At 54.9% G+C, this 20,965-nt stretch overlaps 1 protein-coding gene across 4 annotated transcripts in view; it reads right to left on the reverse strand.

Moving 5' to 3' along the window:
* Window positions 1–20,965, reverse strand: part of NEURL1 (neuralized E3 ubiquitin protein ligase 1) — an 82,282-nt gene that overhangs the window by 22,256 nt on the left and 39,061 nt on the right. The window contains exon 1 of one of the 4 annotated variants that reach the window (XM_066354870.1): window positions 13,970–14,042. The exons of 1 other annotated variant lie outside the window; for it this stretch is intronic. In XM_066354870.1, coding sequence (XP_066210967.1) covers window positions 13,970–14,027 — 58 coding nt within the window. In that variant the 5' untranslated portion in view covers window positions 14,028–14,042. Of the gene's footprint in view, window positions 1–11,436; window positions 12,031–13,458; window positions 13,650–13,969; window positions 14,043–20,965 lie in introns of those variants that run through there. 2 more of the 4 variants (XM_066354871.1, XM_066354872.1) reach the window with 2 other exon arrangements.

The raw sequence follows: 20,965 nt of genomic DNA on the forward strand, positions 1-20,965 counted from the left end.
CCACCTACAGCTGTCCTTCACCTGTCCCCTCCGCCGTCCTTCACTCGTCCCCTCCTGCCATCACCACCACCTACTGCTGTCCTTCACCTGTCCCCTCCCGCCACCACCACCTACTGCCGTCCTTCACCCGTCCCCTCCTGCCACCACCACCTACAGCCGTCCTTCACCCGTCCCCTCCCGCCATCACCACCTACAGCTGTCCTTCACCTGTCCCCTCCCGCCACCACCATCACAACCAACAAATACTACCATTTATTGTTTCTCACTGGTATTTACCACCATCGACCTTCTACCATCGAAAATTTGTGACAAATCAGCATTAACTACCAACAGCCACCACCATACACTGTCACTCACTACCACCGTCATTTATTTTATTCAACACATTCTTTTTTTTGGATAGACCGGGACAGACAGACAGGAACGGAGAGATGAGAAGCATCAATCATTAGTTTTTCATTGCGACACCTTAGTTGTTCATTGATTGCTTTCTTATATGTGCCTTGACCGTGGGGGTACAGCAGACCGAGTAACCCCTTGCTCGAGCCAGTGACCTTGGGTCCAAGCTGGTGAGCTTTTGCTCAAACCAGATGAGCCTGAGCTCAAGCTGGCGACCTCAGTATCTCGAACCTGTGTCCTCTGCATCCCAGTCTGACGCTCTATCCACTGCGCCACCGCCTGGTCTGGCAACACATATTCTTATGTATCTGCTGAATACCAAGCCCTGTCCTAGACATCCAGTCCTCAGGAAGCCAACGGGCCAGGGAGGGAGATGAGACATGGACAGAAACCACAATACAAACAGTAGGCAGAGCAGGCAGTGAGAAGTGCTAAAAGGCCATGCAGGCAGGTCACTTCTAGAGGCAGGGAGGAGGAGGAGAGAGAAGGCATTGGAACTGGACCAACCAGACAGGGCTGCAGTGAGCAGGTGACCAAGGGGCTGCCATTGGAGACCAGGAAGGTGGGCAGGGCAGGCTTCACAGCCCTAGGACCACGCCCATCTCTCCCCTCCTTCAGAGCCACTTCCTTCCACCCCAGGCTGCCTTCCTACTTGATCTAGGTGTGTCTGCATCTTGGACACGGATGGCCTCTCTACCCAGGCTTCCTAACAGAACTCAGATCTGCCTCAAGACCCTCTGGCCAGAGAAGTACAGCTCTTCTACAGACAGCTTACCACACCCTGAAGTGGACAGAGGAGGGGACAGGGCTTGGTCCAGGGAAAGGCGCTTTACAATCACGTGAGGCTGGTGTCCAGGATACAAGGCAGAGAGAGGAAAGAACACAGGACAAGGTGTCAGATGGCTGGTGTCTGTCGCCACTGGCCGTGACCATGGGCAAGTCACTGCGCCTCCCTGGCCCAATGGGGCCTCTAGGCAATGGCTCTGAGTCCTGTATCAGCAGCACTGGGCAGCATTAATGCACAGTCTGGTTAGGTGGGGGTGGGGGGCTGTTCACTGCCTCCCCAAGATCTGAGCACTATCCATCAGGAAGGGGAGCCCCCTCCCACCCATCACCTCAAGGAGAAACATGGAGGAGGAAGACGGGGTGAGGAAATAGAAAGCCACAAAATATGACAGAGGCCTGGGATGTTTCAAATTTTGGTCCCTTCGAGGCAAGAATTTAATAATGCAGAAAACTTGGTCAATGTCAGGCCCATCCAGAAGCCTGTCACTCTCTCAAGGGGAGGAGTGTTTCCAGGAAGGAGAGGGAGACAAGGAGGGAAGACAGGAGGAGGGAGGACTCCCTGACTTGGTCCAGGCCGTGTCTGCATCACTTTGCATGTTTTGTTTCCTCCTTCCCAGAGGGCCACAGACAGCAGCGCCCACGGCCCAGGGCTGACTGGATGCCTGTGAGTCAGCCCCCAGGTCTCTCTGGAGCAGCTGCCTGCAGGCCAGGCCCGTACGGTTGGTGGGGGCAGCACACATTGCCACCTTGCTCTTATCAAGGGGACAAGACTGGAATCACCAAGCAGTACCCAAGGGCTTTGAAAGCCATCAGGCAGTGAGGGCTGGAAATGCTCAGTGTCTGGGAATTGCCAGACAGTCTGGGAAGGCCACCTGGAAGAGGCTGAGTGGCCCCTGGACAGTGCAGAGCAGGGGAGGTCATTCCAGGGAAAGGGACAGTTGGGGTGAAGGGCAAAGGGTGGCACTGGCTTCAGGTGCCCTGCCTGGAAGAGGTGCCCACGGGGCAGACACAGCTTGACTCCTGATTTCAAAAACCACCTCTGGTAAAAGCTAATGTTACATATTATTCAAGGATGTATACATATGTAGAAAGGAAAGCTTAAAGGAGAACACAACATGTGGTGGGTGAACATATAACACATGGTGGTACATCTATACAGTGGAACACAACCCAACGCTAAAAGGAAATCAATCACTGATACGGGCAGCAACATGGACAAATTTCAAAATAATTATGCTGAGTGAAATAAGCCAGTTTAAAAAAACGATGGGTACACACTCCATGGCACCTCTATTCCTTTCCAAACCCTTCCTCTCCCTCCACCTTGTCCCGTTTGCATCAAGTCCAGGAAACGCACACTAAGCTCCAGTGGTAACAAGCAGACTGGCTGCCGAGGGAGGTGCAGGGGAGAGGGAGGGATGACCATGGCCCCAAGCGGGCGTTTAAGGTACGGATGTGTTCACTATTTTGAACGTCGTGGTGGCTTCATGAGAGAATACATATGTCAAAACCCATACAGCCTGGCCTGTGGTGGCACAGTGGATAGAGCGTCAACCTGGAATGCTGAGGTCACCAGTTCGAAACCGGTCAAGGCACATACAACAAGCAATCAATGAACAACTAAAGTGAAGCAACTATGAGTTGATACTTCTCATTCTACCCCCTCTTCTCTCTCTGTAAAATAAACAAAGCCTTTTTAAAAAAAAAAAAAAAAAACCATTCACTTGTACACTTTAAACACGTGTGATTTAGTGTGTGGCAAAAATACCTCAATAAAGCATTTTTAAATGCCTTCTGAGCCCAGCAGCTGAGCAGAGCCTCTCCTATGCCCCACCCCGCCCCTGCCTCCACTCAGATTCCAATCCATGGACCAACTGCAGGACCACAGATTTTCAGAACGCTTCCTCTTATTTCCACCCATTCCACCCGAGGTCCTGGGGCCCTGGATAAAGGTACAGAAATCAACGGCTCTGAGCAACTATGGTGGCTACCCCCAGGGGCCAGAGACCCAAGCCCCAGAAGGATCGTGTCCAGGGGCCCCCTTCCACGGGGGAATGTGGGATGGGCAAGGGCAGCAAGAGCCCAGTCACCCTGGCTGACAGCAGAACGGATGGAGACCAGGGACAAGGGAAACCTGGTCCCTTGGAGGCACGATGTGCACCCAGACCTGTGGCCTCAAAATGCACGCTCATGAATGCACACATACACCTGTGAGCACAGGCGAGTGTAACCCAGACCCTAGAAGACAGAGGAGAGAGACTTATCCTTTCCCTTATCCCGGAGACCAGGAATCGCACATTTCCATGTGCATGTGCACACACACCTGGATTCTCATACACGTGGATGTACACATACCCGTCACACGTGGGCTACATGTATCTAATAATAATGGCAGCAATTTATCAAGTGCTGACATGTGCCAGTTCTGAACTGGGAGCTCTACATACACTTAACTGGTTTTACCCTCTTAGCAAACTTAGGGAACAGAGAGGGACATTACCAGACCATTTTACCAACGGTGAATCCGAGCCTCAGAGAGACAGAGTGGCTTGCCCCAGGTCACACAGCCAGAAGGCAGGGGCTCTAGGAGCCAAAGCCAGGCAATCTGACTGCAGCGCCTGTGCTTTGGCCACTCAGTAGTAATAGCCAAGAAAACATGGGTTTGGTGTGCTGGGCACATTTTTAAAATGTGCATTAAAATATGGTCATAGCTGCTAAAATACAGGAAAAGATGTTCATCCATGAACCACCTATAAACATCACAAGTAGCACGTCAGCATTCTATTATATTGCCTTCATGATATGTGGATTACCACCAACACACAGACACGCAAACCAGGTTTTCATACACTGCCCTCGCACACGGCTGCTAGGACACGAGATAGTGCAGCCATCGTGGAAAATGGCTGGGCATTTCCTTAGGAGGCTAAACACTCACAACACAGCCCAGCAGTCACACTCATGGGCACTGACCCATGAAAACACACGTGCACAAAGGCCAGCTCCTACATGTACAGCAGCTGCATCTATAATAACCAAACACTGGAAACAACTCACACGTCCTTCCATTGGCGAACGGACAGAGGACAGGTGGCGCGTCTGCACCACGAAGACTGCTCTGCAGTCAAGTGGAAGGAACCACAATACAAAAAGGAGGAACTTCAAAAGCATGCGAAGTGAGAGAAGCCAGACTCAAAAGGCTACATCAGTCCAAAAAAAGGCAAAACTACTGAGGTGGGACGACCGATCGGTGAGGATCAGAGTCTGGGGAAGAAGAAGAGAGACACAGCAGCAAAATGAAGTTTCTATGGTGACAGAAAAGCTCGATATTTTATTGTGGTAGTGGTTATACAACTTACACATTTACCAGATCTCGCCAAACTGTTCACTTAAAACGGTGAATTTTATTGTCTGTAAATGATACCTCAAAAGGAACCACGACACTAACAACCCAGCTCTGCATTAAGACGGAGGAAAGGGAGGCGGAAATCTCTGACTAAGCCAGCCCTCACCACCCCACTGCAGGCAGTGCTAGGATCTGGACACCGAGCAGGAGACCCCAAAGCCTGGTCCAGCCTGTCACTCTCATCCCGCAGCTCCCTCCACATCTGTGAAGTGGCGTGCTGTTCCCTGACCTCCCTGGGTGTGAGCAGAGTGCTCTGGCAGCTGCGAAGCACCTTCGCTGGTTCCTGGGCCTGCCAAGGCCCGCGCCAGCCTCCGCCTACCCCACAGCATGGTCTCCGAGGCTGTCAGGACAGCCCTGGGTACAGGGACTGATCCAGGAGCTGTCCTCAGACCCCTCTCTCTTTACTCAAAATCTCTGGGTGATCGACTCTCACCAAGCCACTTCTGTGGGGACAACGTGAAAACCCTCTCTGTCCTGCTGGGTATCTCCTGCCCATGGACCATGGTTACTTGTCACTTGGCAAGCCCCAGCTGAACTGACCCTAACCCTCCCTCCAGTACACCACGCTCTGGGCCCCATGGAATCTCTGAGTATACAGCCCCCAAGCTGGCAGTTCCTGCCCAGAAGTAAACAACCCTGGGCTCAGCCCCCCCACCCCCGTATGTCCCCCCTGCTGCGTGGCCTCAGCCCAGGCCTATTCTTTCTCTTTGGACAAGAGTGAGGCCACCATGTAGGCTCTGCCCTGCACGCCTCCAGGGGGCACCATTCTCATGGATTTCAGTAGGAATGGTGTCCTCAGAGATGTCCAACATGGCAGCCCTGCCCGGGGATCACCACCTCCCCAAGCCCTGCTGTCCCTTCTTCTGCTATCTCCCCCCTCTGTCTCAGATGGCTTGTGATCTGGGGGGAGGAAGGCAGGAAAGCAAAATGAGACTAACCCTGAGAACAGCTCAGATACCAAGGGCCGGCAGCTGGGGGCAGGGCTTCCTTCCTATACCTCCGAAAGGACTCCCTCCCTGCACTCTGACACACACTATGAGCCCTTAAGGTCCCCATTCTATGGATAAGTTGACCAAGTTGTGTAAGGTCACACAGGAACTAAGTGGACGAGCTGGGACTTGAACCCTGGTCTTCCAATACCATGCCCAGGGTCCTTTACCTGACTCAGCATCTATACTAGCGCTCATCCCCCCCCCCCCTCGAGTCCAAGATGACAGGCATAGTGGGGAAAGGCTAGTGGAGGAGGTGCTGGCCAGTCCCAGAAGGGGAGCAGCCTCAGCATGTGGCCTCAAGGTATTGGGCCTGTGTGCTGTGCAACTGCTCCCCAGTGGCCAACGGTCCTGGGCAGAACCCCAAGCTTGCCATCTGGCTCCCAGCAGAGCTCCCAGCGAGCCCTCCTACTTAGCGACAGCTTTACAAGCTTCTCAAGAGCCACAGTGGGGACACCCCCCACAGGCGAGGCTGATGCTGACACAATGGAAACTGCCCACCCCCAGCCCATTCCTCCCGAGCATTTATGAGCTGCCAGACAGACACAAGCCTGGCCAGCCCTCCAGGTGACCCTCAACTAGCTCCAGCCCACATTCCTGCTTCCCAGGGGGGTCCCAGGGGAGACGCCCAGACACAACGTAGCCCCCAGAGTGACCTCTCACTGCCCCTGCCAAGCTCTGCCCCAGAACCATCCTGGCAGAGCCCCGGAGGCTCAGGCTGGGCTGAGCTGGGCTGCCGAGAGACAGGGACAGAGCAATACTAATGACAATGACCAAACTTTATGTGGCTTAACAAGCAGTGTCTTCATACGCCCTCAGGGCCGCTCTGACACAGGTCCTCAGATGAAAAGTTACTTGACGAGGTCACCCAGCCAAAGTAAAGAGCCCAGATTGGAGCCTATACCTGCTGCCTCCAAACCCAGCAGCTCTGTCACTGTGCGACCTTTGGGAGCTTCACTTTTCTCATCTGTAAAATGGGGGTATGACAGACTTTCTTCATGAAATAATATATGTAAAACTAACCCATTAAGTGGTTGCTATAACAATAATGATAGTTATATATAATTATAGTTATTAAGAATTACTAATTAATGTTATTATATAATAGTATTGCTATTGACATTAATCTGTGCTGTCCCACCCTCCACCCCTTTGCTCAAGCCATTCCGCTAGCCCCCTATCTTCCCTGCCCCATCTCTCCAGATCTCAGCCATCTTTCAAGCCCAGCTGGCTCTCGCTGTGTTCAGGATCACCTTGTTCTGAACCCGTCATGATGCCAGAGCTAGCATGACCATCTGCATCCCGTATGACAGAGGCTGTCTCACTCTCTGGATAGTGAGGCAGAGCAAAGAGTTTGAACATGGGAGGCAGGCAGCCCTGGGTTCAAACCCTTACCATGCCACAAACTTGCTGTGTGACTTTGGGCAAGTCACTTTACCTCTAAGGACCCTGGTGTCTTTCTCTGTAAAACGAGGTCATCATAGCTGTCCTACCCACCTCTCTGAGTTGTTGTGAGGACCCACTGGGTTCACAGATATGAAAGAATTTTACAAACTTGAACACCCGGCCCCAATATAATGTCTTATTTTTTCATATAAAAGTAACAATCACACCAAAGGAAAGCTCACTTCAGCCCAGACACTTCTGTCTTATCTTATCCCCAGTGCCTTGATCTCAGATTGCCAGGGTGGTTCTGACTCAGACTAGCTTACACGCATGCCCTGAACAAGGGTATCTAGGGTGGAAAGACTTCGGGAGCCAGGTGAAGGTGGGAGAGCAGGTGGGGAGAGGGCGTGGAGGAGGGACTATAAAACTGGGCAGATCTGAACATCTATGGATTCCGTCAAGGGGCCCATTTCCTGTCTTCTTGCCCGTAGGCTTGGCCCAAGCCCACCTGTCTCCTGGGAACTCTACCTTCCTCCTTCTCACCCATATCCGCCCTTCTCTCACACATCCTTCAGGCCTCGATGGTAGACCCCTCTTCCTCCCAGAAGTCTCTCTTCCAGGCTCGGTTAGGGACCCTGCTATGGACCTCCAGCGGCCCCCACACCCCCTTTACAAAGCATCCAGCACCCAAGCAGCCTTTCTCAACTCCGAGTCCTCCACGGAACTAAGCCCAAATGTCCCGAGGTATCCCCTGCATGCAATGCACTGACGTGCCTTCTCCATACTCAGAGTGGTTCAAGCGACATGCCACCCATGGGACAGCTCGGGAAGAGTCACTCAGATCATTTTCTGTGTTCTTCAGTAAGCCTTCAGGGTTACTTGTGTGTCTCCCTGGTGGACTGTGAGCCTCCCAAGGACAGAGAACATGGCCTTTTCTCCTGCTGTCACCCTGAGCTAGCTCAGAGCACATAGCAGGTGCTCACTGAAAACTACTGAATGACTTGTCATTGTTCAATTCTTCAATCTACTGATCACTCGGCAAGTGTCCAAGGAGTGCTCACTTTGTACCTTTTCCTTTCTGGTGTCCTGTGGAGAAATTAAAGAGAGGACTAAAGGGACAGTTCCTTCACTGCCTGACACCAAGATGCCACACTCCCAGCCTGACGACAGCCTGACTGCTCAAGAACCTTCAATAGCTCCCACTTGTCTATGGGAGAAAGGAGAAAAGGAAGGCCGCGAGGGGTGATTTTTTTCCTTGTGCACCAGACGCCGCACCAGATGCCTCCAGGTACAGCTGTGCCTCACCTTCCCAACCCCTGAAAGGCAGGAATCATGGGAAGCAGCCTCAAAGATGGCCCCAGTGAGCCCCCCACTCACGCCCTGGCAATCAAGCCCTTCCCTTGAGTGTGAAACTGACCTGGTAACCAGCTCCTAACAAACTGAACCCAGCTGAAGTAATGGCATCACTCCTGAGACTGCCTTTTAAAACGCCTTCGGTCTCTGTGATGGTTACTCTCTCTTGCCTCTCTGGGGCTGCTCCCTCTGGGGAAGCCAGATGTCATATCATCAGATGGCCCTAAGGAGAAGCCCACATAGGCAGGACCGAGGACTACCAATCGCCATGTGAGTAAGCTTGGGTATGGACCCCCTCCAGTCAAGCTTTCAGGTGAGACCACAGCGTAGGCCCTAGGCCAACAATTTGGCTGCAACCTCACAAGGCAGGAAGCTGGAGGCACCTATCTAAACTGTGTCGAGATTCTTGACCATAGAAGCTATAAGATAATTAAATGTTGTTTTAAGCCACTAACTTTTGGGGTAATTTGTTATGCAGCAATAGATATGTTATGCAACAATACAGTATCAATTAGTCCCATTTTATATTGATAGATAAGGAAACAGGCTCTGAGCGATAATAACCTGCCCAGAGTCCACACAGCTAGTCAGTGGTGGGATGATGCTGGACTCATGTCTGTCTCACTGGGCAGGTATCCTAACTGGGCCGCCGCTAGCTGGCCAGCACGTTAGGCGCCCTCTCCCCTCCATGACCACCACACCTTGCTCAGTTTCCCAGGACCTCTGCAGCCCCCAAGCATACACCTTTGCCATTTAGGGATAGGGGCCATCTAAGCACCCCATCGCCTCCCCCAGAATGCCCACGCGTATGGCAAGTCCTGCTGCTCCCTGGAAAACTGAACAAATCCATGATGACAAGGCGGGCAAAGGACAGTGGCAGGGAGCAAGCAGGATCGGCACCCTCCATGCCAAGTTAATCTCCACACTGAGCCTCCTGCTCTCACTCACTCTGCGACATCCCAATCTCTGATATTGCCAGCAGTCAGATGTGTGTACAGTTGTGCCTCCCCGTATCCTCGCTGCTGGGAGGGAACCAGACTTCCTCCTCCCCCTTTCCCAGCCCAGGATTCCAGAAGGGGATTCCAGATGGGAACTACCCCGGGTTCAAGTCCCTCTCCCTGTCCTCCCAGCACTGCCCCAAAGCCCCCGGTCCAGGCCTGAGAGAAAGAGAGGGAGCGCGTTTCAGTCACATAGCTCCACACACCACGCAGACATCACCCTTAGTCCCCCTTACACAAATCCACACTCACTTGTGTGTACATGCGTGTAACACACAGCCAGTGTGTGTCTAACGGCAGACAGAAGCACCTAGGAAGCATTCTGTCCTGGGACCCCCCAAGGCTGGAGAGGCAGAAGATGCAATCTTGGTCCTTGGAGGCAGCCAGGTGCACGTGGTGTACACACTCGCAAGCACACGCAGACCTGGAGAAGCTTCCGTGGAAACTCACAAAAGCACATCCATTTACTGAGCACTTATTATGCGATAGGTACGCTGACCCTGGGCCCCTTAGCTCACTCAATCCTTTCTACAACCCTTCAGGGTACACTTTATGTGCCCAAGTTATGGAAGTGGACACTGAGACTCAGATAACGGAACTGACCCAAAGTCACGTGGTCACTAAGAGAGAAATGGGATTCAGACTCTCAGCATGGACACCAGCCCACTTCACCCTTCCTCTCCAGCCTTTCTAGTTTTCAGGTCTCACATCTTCTGAAATGGCCCTGAAAGCTCCAACTCATCTGCCTCCAGGCCACCTGCAGCTCCAACTACCATGAGGTCCAGAGGCCCAGGGCCTGTACCCCATACTCTTCCCTCTTAGGCAGCCGCTGCTACCCATGTGTGCCAGGCACTGGCTGGGTTAAGAGAATACAGAGATGGGTGAACCTGACCCCTGCCTTCCAGGAGCCCATAACCACAGTGGGTGTGATACATGTGTGTACATATGTTCTCAGACACATCTGCCAGGCTCACCTCGACCTAAGCCTCCAGAGCTGCCGCCAGGAGACAGGCAGCTCCTTCTGCGCTAATCCCAGAGCTCACGGCCCATCTGATGCCCCCTCCCGCTGCCTGTTTGAGAATGAAGGAACTGGAGGAGAAGTAGGGAGTCAGCTGCAGAAGAAGCAAGGCCTGGCTTCCGCTCTGAGCCACCAGCCATTTCCTTCTAGGTCACAGCAGCCCCGTCTGTGACAGGACAGAGTGGGAACCGATCTCTCAGGTCCTTATACCGCAGGATCTAGGGTCTGTTAGTCCAGAGACCAACCTGGGGGTGACATGTATGTATGCCTGGGTGCCTGTGGGCATGTCATCCACTCATCACATCAACCCTTCAACATCGGGTCACTTTCTTGCCCTTGGGGGAACACTGAGGGACATAAAAGAGGAGAGGGAGAGGAAAGGAGGGGAGGGGAGAGGAGGGGAGAGCTCCCAGTATTCAGCTGCCTCCCTCTGTGCTCCTCCTATCCCTCCATCCAGCTCTCTGGATGGGGGAGCGGCTCTGGAAATCTGCCCAATGAAAGAGATCAAGCATGTAAGTGCCAAAACCATTTTCCAAGTGGCAATTAATTTCTCCCATGGGTCCCCTGCCAGGCTGGTCCCAGAGGAGCTCGACTCCTCACTATCAGCCACACACACACACACGCACACACACACACACACACACACTCACTCAACTCATGCAGAAACACTGACGTCTATAGAATAACAAGAACATGTCACAGAGTTCCACAAATGTGGCTGCTCACTGATAGAAGCACAGGCATGACCACACTCAATCCCTAAATATTATACAGATAAATACACGTCACGTGAGTATACACAGAGAAGCCTAAAACACAGATACCCAATCTGCAGATGACAGAAACACAGATAGACAAGACAGCTCCACAAGCCCCCTAAACCACCCCCCCAAACAGTGCGGTGTCACTCTCGGTCACCTCCCCCTCAGGGCTCACTATAACCCAGCAACCCAAAATCCTCAGCTTGAAGCAATCCGAACCCCAATGCGCCAGTGAAACGACAATCAGAAACTATATAACCATGCCTTCAGCAGTCGGGCTGCGGGCTGAGCAGCCCTGGAAGAAACAAGGCCCCTGCACCCCTCACTTTCCCCAACTCACCTCCCAGAAGGAAGGAAGCAAAACCGGAGCCACGGGGATGGCCGTGCACAGGTATGGGCACACGCAGATGTGGGTGGGAACATGTGAGGACATTCTCGCAGGGGTTCTGTTAAGGGGTTGTGTGGATACAGGCAAACACCCCCCTCCACAACCCCCAACTGCCACGGCAAGGGGGTGGGGGCCACAGCGGATGGGACATGTGACTAGCACTCACAAAGGGCCACCCAGCCTAGATGCCCAACTCCTGAAGTTCTCAGCACGCCCAAGCTAGCCCCCTGTGCCCGGGGGAAGAGGGAGGGAATGTAAGGGCCCTGCCTCAGAATGCCTTTGGGTATTCCCCACGGACGTCTTTCCATCGCCTCATGCAGTCCTCCCAGCACTCCTGGAAGAGGGTGCTAGGGTTAATCTCACGGACAAATTAGACACGAGGCTCAGGGAGACACTCGCCGTCCCTACAACATGTCTATCTACTCCAGTGCATGAGCTCTTGATGGCTATGCCCCATGGGATGGTTGGGGGGTCCTCACACCCTCTGAAGCCTGTGCTCCAAGGCAGCTGGAGGACAGTATGCTGCATCCTGAGCTGTCTGTGGGCCTGTCTGTCCCTCCCAGGCCACGGCCTTGCCCAAGTCTGACTCCAGTGGAAAATGTCAGTCCGCCTCAGCCCTTCTGCCAACCCCGCCCACTAGGGGCCAATGGGCCCTGAGAGAAGCCCCCACCCCGCAGGTAGGCAGGGCCAGGTGCATGTCAGCCCAATCCGAGTCTCGGGCCAGGGCCCAGGCCACCGGCACTGGCTCTGGCTGTCTCCAGATTATGTGTCCTGCAGAGCCTTCCATCTGCCACCTCGCCCTCCAAGCCCAGGACAAAATTCATTTCCTTTTAGGAGAGCCAATGATTTGCTCTTCCCATGTCTTCTTCCTTGACTCTTTATTTTTTAATTAGAAATTACTCTCTCAAAGTCCAGAGCCCAGAAGGGGGAAGCCACCCGGTCAGCAGTCCTAGCCACAGCTTGCCACCCCTTCTTCCTTCCTGTGCCCTTCCTGGTTCCTCAGTGCCCACTGGGCTCCCAGGTGGAGGCCACCCCAAGGAGGAAGGGGCACAGAGGGCGTGGGGCGGGGCTGGCCATGGCCTGCCCTCATTGTTCTGCCACCAGCCAGTCTCATAGGAAGCCCGGTTCCTGGGTCCCAGCAATGACAAACCAAGTCCCCGGGAAGGCTTCCCCCTCCTGGGTCTGGTGCCACATCAGCCATGTTACTCCCAGATCACAACACTCGAGCCTGGTGGCCGAGGGGACAGGAGTGGGGCAAGCAGGAGCCCTATGCCAGTGCAGGACACAACTGGCACTTCTCTCTCTCGCCCCTTCACCTGCTTGCCGGTTTTTTCTGTCTGACCGTGGACATGAACCCCAGGGGTCAGAAGTTCATTGACCTCCCTGCGCTTTGAGAACCGAGGTCAGACAATGCGGGAGCTGTCACTTGCACACCCATGTGCTTAGGCAGCAGCCTGCACAGGTGCAGACCCACAGACACCCCTAATGCACACTTATGAGCACAGGCACGCACACACACTCATGCACACTGGCGTGTGCCCACACATCTCTCCATAGCTCCATCATTTAACTCGGTGCTCACCTCGAAGGCCCACATCCCAGGGCCCACAAACAAGTCCCCCAGCTGCCAAAATGTGCTTTCCTTCAGTCCTGGGGAAAGGGGGACACCCAGGACTTCACATCCCACTTGGGGGTTTGTCAGCCCCCTGGGGAGATAAGAGGACAGGGAGACTTTGTGGGGAGACTTGGCCGCTTGACTTCTCACTGGTTTCCAGGGAAAGCCCCCTCTTCCTGCTCTGCCAAGCCCCTCGCTCTCCTCCACCCCAGCTCCTGCTAGCCAAAAAGAGTCCCCCAAGGAGTGAGGAGCAGGGGGATGACTGTGCCTTCAAGCACGAGGGCCTCTCAGCCCCGGCCTCCCCAGGTGGTCCCCGGGCTGGGGGTGGGCGGACCCCCAGGCATCAGCTGGGGCCTTACCATGGAGAGTGCTCCGGGTGATCTGTCCCCCCATCACGGGCAGCAGGCAGCTCAGCCACCTCCGTGTGGCTAGCCAGCCTCGTCACCAAACCACCCTGGCTGCCAGTTCCCCTCCTCCTGCCCCCTCTCCTCCCCTGTGGTTGGCGGCTGGCATGGCAGGGCTGAGCCTGCCCCTCCCGCGCCCCCAGGCGCTCCCTGGCGCACACAGCAGCCGCCCGCTCACCGGCTCACCGCTGCCTCCCAGCTCCCCCCACCCCAGCCTCCCCCACCTCCCAGCGCTGGTACAGGCAATGGGATCTGTCATGTTTATTTACATAAAGAGGAGGAGACTAAAGGCTTCCTGAAATAACCAGCTCAAGACAGCGATAGAGATGCCCCAGCCTGAGCACTCACACACACACACACACACACACACACACACACACACACACACGCGCACACACACACGCACACACACATGCACATTCCCATTACACACCTTTTAAATACACACACACACACACAACCTCACCATTTACCAAGGCCTCCAGCCGTTCATGTGTTGTTATGCACCTACTACAGGAAGACATCAATTGAGGCAAGGATACCCCGATACCACGGCAGCACCATCGTTGCCCCTGCCCGTGAGGCCCTTGCAATCTGGCTAGTGGAGCTTAATAACAGAAAGCCTCTTCCAGGCGCTGCTGCAAGCGCTTTAGGAGCATTAACCCCTGCGGTCAGCATGCGCCCAGTGATGAGGTCAGTCGTACTGACAGGTGCCATCATCGTGATTATTATCTTACAGATGAAAACACGGAGATAAAGCGGTGGCCCATCTTGGAGGTGGCAGGGCTGGGATGCAAACCCAGGCAGACTGGCACCCGAACCCACACTTTTACCGCCACACCAAACTGTCCCTTTGATCATAAACATACACAAACACACACCGATATACACAGACCGCAATAGCCATCCACACCATGTCACATGTACAGACACAAGCAGGCTCACAAACGCTCGCAAGCACTCGCTATTGTGCACACTTAGCCACCGAATGCCCATCAGACACACGCTCACCCCGACACAGACACACCTCTCAATGTACACACTCAACACACGCACATCCCCACAGATCACGCAGTCTCTGGAGAAACCCAGAGCTGTGGAGTGCAGCCGCCCCCACTTGGGGCAGAGGGAAGGGTACAGAGAGGGCAGAGGGCAGTGGGAGGGCAGGGCCCCCAGCTCTAGGCAGGCATTCTGGGGCAGATAAGAGCAGCCCCGGTGCCCCGGCGCTCCCTGCCCACCGGCACTGCACGCACGATCTGCTTCACACTCCAGCAGCAGGGACTTACCGTTCTGTTCACTTTACAGAAAAGAAACCGGGGTTGGGGGGGAGCCTGAGAGACTCAGGAACTTGCCTGAGGCCCACTCAGCAGGTCTGAGGCAGAGGCAGGACTCAAGCCCAGGTCTGTGGGACAATATCACAGTTTCAGACTCTCTGCAGGACAGGGGTCTCTCCCAGGAAAACAGGACAGCTCCTCTTCCTAGGCCCTGGCCATCCCCAGCTTCTGTCCTCAGGGTTAAGGATCAGGGTTCCTAGAGAAAGAACTGGGTGGGGAAGGAAGGTCAGCAGGCAGAGAATGGAGGCCTAGGGAAGGAGCTGTGGGAAAGATGGGGGCTGCTTCCTGTCAGATGGAGCTCAGAGGCCTGGGCACTGTGAGGGGCTATGCTGGGCCCTGAGCCCAGGCTGGGGGAGAGGGGGAGAAGGGGAGAAGGGGAGGGGCATCTAGGGTCATCAGCCCCAGGACTGTGCAGGCCCTGCTTAAGAGCGGCCGCAAGCCCAGCACGCTAATCCACCTCCCAGACCAGAGGCACGCCCCATCTTCTCCCCGGGGAAAGCAGGGACACACAAGGCTGCCCCTTTCCACAGGCACAAGCTGGCTCACGACTGGGCACAACCACGTGTACATGTACACACATGCTCCCTGACACACACACCCTGTTCCTCTGGGGGAAGGAGGTTAAGTCAAAGTCTGACCAAGAGGAAACAACCCAACGTCTTTCTGTGGGGTAAACAATCATAAGAACCGCAAACACGAGGCCCGACTACGTGCCTGGAAATTTTAAGCACATTACACATATTAACTTGTTCTGTCCTCATGACAATCCTAGGAGGCAGGCCACATTTTTATCCCCAGTCTACAGATGAGGAAGCAGGCACAATGAGGCCGCTCTGAAGGCAGTTCCTGCAGAGGCAGAGGCAGCCCCTCGCATCCCGCCTGCCTTCTGACACACCTGGCTGCCCTTCCTCAGCACCCCTTCCCATGTCTGGCACCTCTTCTAGGGATCCTCCCCAGGGCCCTGGATAGAGAAGAAGTCCCCTTTTCTTGGAGCTCACCTCTCCTCTGAGCCCAAGCCAGGCCTCTCCCAAGCCCTGTCCTAGTCTGCCCTCGCTGCGGCATTGGCTTCTCCTGGGCACATTTTCTCAACAATACAAGTTAACCAACATTTACTGAGCACCTATCATGTACCAAACACTAAGTAAGCTACATACTAGAAATGCAATGATGATCAACCACAGACAGACCCTGGCTCTTGTGGACTTAAGAGTCCAGAGGGAAATAGACATTGATCAAGAAGTCTCACTAAGGAATATCGTCACAATCCTAGGATAGTATCCGGACACACAGGAGCAAGGTTCTGGAGGACTCAGGGTAGGCTTCCTGCAAGCAATGGTAAAGCAGGCCTGTCTGTGTGTTCCGCAGGTCAGTTGGGGACAGAGTGCTCCAGAGCGTGAGCACAACACGTGCAAAGGCCCTGTGACTGGAGTGAGACCCACAACTCCAAGACAGCAGGAGGATCCTGGGAAAATTTCTAGCTCAAGCCAAGGTGGGTTGAAGACCCCAGCCAGCAGAAACCCCCCAGGCTGGGAGGCCCCTTGCAGCCCACCCTCCCAGCTTGTCCTTCGGTTCTCCTGCTGCCTCCCCCCACCCCCACCCCAGGTCTGGCTTACAGAGATGGCAGAGCCCAGGGCCAGCTGACATGGCTCCCACCTCTGCTCCCAGACCCTGCCTTCTGCCCACTGCTGGGGCCTCTCCCATCAACACTAGGGTTCAGACATGGAGCATTAGGGGACACAAGAGAGTGAGGGTGCAGTTCTCCACAGGGCCAGTCCCTAGGGCTGGGACACTCCCAGTAGAGCCGCTGACAGCCATACCAGGTGGACCCCAAAGAGCAGAGTGAAGAACCTGGTCCTTTTCCTGACGGGTTTCAGCAGGGAGGCAACAAGACCAGACTGCATTTCTAAAAGGTCATCATGCCATCTGGTGTGGAGAATGCATGGGAGGAGGCAGCAGGCACCAGAGGAGAACGTAGGGGCACCCGGCAGGGTCGGGCCTGTCCCTGACTTGCCCACACTCTCCTCGGGCCTAGCGTCATGCCTGCCCAGAGCCGGTGCTCAGAAAATATCTCAGATAAAACTGATAGCACATACTTTTCCAGAAACAGGACTTGGGGAAGTAACTAAGCAAGGATGGGGGCAGGGTGAGGGCTCAGCAACCGGGAATCCTTCGGGAGGGCGGCACCTCCCTCTGGTCACCTGAGCGAGAATGAAGCAAAGGACAGGACACAGCCTAGGCAGCCCCCGGGCTTCCCACAACCTCTGTCTGCAGGCGGTTACCAGCAGACTTCCTTAGGTCCTGTTTTCCACTAGCCACTTCCCCAATTTCAATAGGAAGTGGCAAGGTCTCATGTCTGACGGGTCTCCTCCCCGTCACCTCCCGAGGCAGTGGTCAGGCCTCCACAGATGATGTGTCAGCAGCACTGCACTCCCCCTCTCTTCGACTGAGGCATCCCATTAGGCTCCATTTGGCTCAAGAATTCAGTTACGAAAAAAGCTAAGAACACCGCCAACCCACATCATTCATTCATTCCTTCACTCACTCATTCATTCATTAAGCATTCACCGAGGCCCTGGCCAGTTGGCTCAGTGGTAGAGCGTCGGCCTCGCGTGCAGAAGTCCCGGGTTCGATTCCAGGGGTGGAGAAGCGCCCATCTGCTTCTCCACCCCTCCCCCTCTCCTTCCTCTCTGTCTCTCTCTTCCCCTCCTGCAGCCAAGGCTCCATTGGAGCAAAGGTGGCCCAGGCGCTGGGGATGGCTCCTTGGCCTCTGCCCCAGGCGCTAGAGTGGCTCTGGTCGAGGCAGAGCGATGCCCCGGAGGGGCAGAGCATCGCCCCCTGGTGGGCAGAGCGTCGCCCCCTGGTGGGCGTGCCGGGTGGATCCCAGTCAGACGCATGCGGGAGTCTGTTTGTCTCTCCCTGTTTCTAGCTTCAGAAAAATACAACAAAAAAAAAAACAAAAACAAACAAACAAAAAAAAGCATTCACCAAGTGCCAACTAGGACCCACTGGTGAGTGAGACCCAAGCAGGAGCCATGCTGATGAGATCAAGGAATTAGGTTGAATGATTTCAGTGTTCTGTTCTGTGGAAAAGGAGGAGGAGGAAAGGGAACGAAAGGGGATGTGACCGGAGGGAAAGCCTGTGTAAAGGGAATGGAGAATCTCTGAGCAAGGCTGCCACTAACTGAACACAGCCGTGTGTCAGCACGGTGCTATTTCACACGCATAATCTCACCCAGCCCCACAACATCCCTGCAGAATTAGAATCACCCCCACCCCGCAGGCTACAAAACTGGGGCTCCGAGGGGTGACAGTGAATGCAAGACAAGCCAGGGTTCCATCCCAGACCTGTCTGACATTCAAACCCACACTCTGGACAGGAAAGGCTCGAGAGTGGGGACTTCCTGCTTGGGGAAGACAGGACAAGGGGGTCACGGACCTTCTTTTTAAGGAAGCATAAGGGTTCTATGTAAGGTCAGAGCCTAGGGGTTTTCCAGGGGACAAAGGGTGACAACCCAGGGATGGAGCTTAAATGAAGGCAGGGAGAGTGCAGACTGGCATAAGAATGCACTTCCTGTCCACTAATAGGTGGCCCATCCTGGAAATCTTGCAGAAGGTATCCGTCCGTCGGTGAGCTGGGCAGGGACTTGAATACCTCAAAGCCTGAGGTAGAAAGCAGGACTGGGTAAGTCCCTGGGGAGCACTCGGTCTGACAGAACCCCGCCAGGCTCCAGGAAACCAAGCCCTCTCTCTGGCTCTCCCCAGCTGCGTCTGCTCTCTGACCCTATCCAGGGAACCGCTGTAGCCTTGACTCTCTGAACCCACTCAGCTTGCGACCCTCCCACCAAGGCCCTCCTCTTTCTGTCACCTCCGGTCTCCCGAGCCCTTGCCCTCTTGGAGGCCATCTTGATCTCTATGTGGGCTACCCAGCTCACCTCTCTCCTCAACGAGTCCTGTGTCAGCAGCGACAGCTGACAGCCGCCCAGGGTGATCTCATTCATGTTCCCCAGCCCAGCACCTGCATCTCCAGGCTGAGCCTCCTCTCTTAGAACTTAGTCTAGGGCAGACCCAGCAACCGCAGAACAGAACATGAAACAAGTTCACTGGACAAAAAAAAAACAAAAAAAAAAAATGGCCCTGGCCGGTTGGCTCAGCGGTAGAGCGTCGGCCTGGCATGCGGGGGACCCGGGTTCGATTCCCAGCCAGGGCACATAGGAGAAGCGCCCATTTGCTTCTCCACCCCCACCCCCTCCTTCCTCTCTCTCTCTCTTCCCCTCCTGCAGCCAAGGCTCCATTGGAGCAAAGATGGCCCGGGCGCTGGGGATGGCTCCTTGGCCTCTGCCCCAGGCGCTAGAGTGGCTCTGGTAGCGGCAGAGCGACGCCCCGGAAGGGCAGAGCATCGCCCCCTGGTGGGCAGAGCGTCGCCCCCTGGTGGGCGTGCCGGGTGGATCCCGGTCGGGCGCATGCGGGATTCTGTCTGACTGTCTCTCCCCGTTTCCAGCTTCAGAAAAATACAAAAAAAAAAACAAAAAAAAACCTGCTGGAATCAGAGACTCCAAGATCTCTGAAGGAAAGCAGCCTCAGGAGAGCCCTGGGTCCACCGCTGCCTTCAGGCAGGCCGAAAAGCCATGTTCCCATTTTACAGGTGTAGCAAAGGAGGCCTAGTAAGTGTCAGACTTTCCCACGGTCACACAGTGGGTAGAGAACAGGAGGACCTGAACTCAGTGTAACGTCTTCTGGTGCTTAGCCTAACACACAGGTGTGGGCACCGGAAGGCGGAAGGCATGGGAGACAAGACTGGACCACGGGAGGAGATGATTCTCTTCATAGGCAGAGAGGACTGGTATCCGGAGCTGTCCAAACAGGGCAGTTGGGAGGGGAGGCGGCCCTGCTGGGGAGGACCTGGCGGGGAGCTCCTGTTTGCTGTCATGTCTTTTTCATGAAGAATAAGGGCTAATACAATTGAGCTGGTGGGTCAGTGCCATCCTCCCTGCCCCATTAGACTGGGCCTGGCACTGGAGAATGGGGGACAGAAAGCCTGCCCCTCCAAAGCTTTCTCTCCTGCCCAGAACCAGGATGAGATGGAGGCTGCTGCCTGGAGTCCGGAAGAGAGGTGTGTGCGTGGAGATGAGGACAGAGACGCCCAGACACAGAGTGTGCTGCAGCTGCAGGGAAACCGGAGCCAGCGAGCCCACAGGGCGTCCTCTGGGGCTGGGACAGGTGCCCCAGCAGTGACAGCTGACAGCCGCCCAGGATGATCGGAACACAACAGGTGCAGAGGCGGGGGCGGAGACTGAAGGGGAATCTGAGAAAACAGTCTGGGCTTGGGCGCCCCTCCCAGGCTGTGGGCCCAATTCCAAGCAGCCCTTTCTCAACCCTCCTGGACACAAACACACCTACTCCTGTCTCCCCCGGTCTGGGCCTCGGGGCCACCCTGGCCAGCCGGGATGGACAGGGGTCACCATCCATGCCAGGCAGGAAGGACAGAACAAGGAAGGAAACGGATTTCGATTCCCAGGACAGAGTGCCAGATGGAGCCCGCACCCACAGAGCCCCAGGCTGACAGCAAACATTTGCCTGTGATAAGATCTATGTATCTGACCAGGGAGGGTGGATGGATGTGCCCACCCCACCCTTGGAGAGGTTGGAAGCTCTGGTCTTGAGGTCAGACAGGCAAGCTCTAAGCTTCTCTGAGGCCCAGTGCTTGGCTCAACAAATAATAGTAACTTCTGATGTCGATATTGTTGCCCAGAGACCCAGAGAACTCAGCAATCCAGGTAGAACCTAGAGGGGCTAAGATCTCTGCCCGCCTCAGAAGGGAGTGACTTGGGGTCCAGGACATGAGCATTGCGCTGAGCATAAACGCTGCAGCAAGGAGAAGAAAGGGAGGACCAGCTTTACGGGATAGTGGCCACTTCCTGCGAGCACCATTTCCTCACACCGCCTACCCTGCACCACTCACTGTTCTAGACTCTGCATGCATCGCCGCATGTGTGCCTTATATGCAAACGCCATTCCAGGGTGCCGGGTAACAGCAGGTTCTTCTAAGTCAGCAGATGAAACATCGCCCCTGTCACCTGGTTAGTGCCCAGGTTTTGTTTGTAGGTAAACTGAATTTTAAACTTGAAGCC

The sequence above is a fragment of the Saccopteryx leptura genome, chromosome 13 (genome assembly GCF_036850995.1).
Source record: "Saccopteryx leptura isolate mSacLep1 chromosome 13, mSacLep1_pri_phased_curated, whole genome shotgun sequence".
Lineage (NCBI taxonomy): Eukaryota > Metazoa > Chordata > Mammalia > Chiroptera > Emballonuridae > Saccopteryx > Saccopteryx leptura.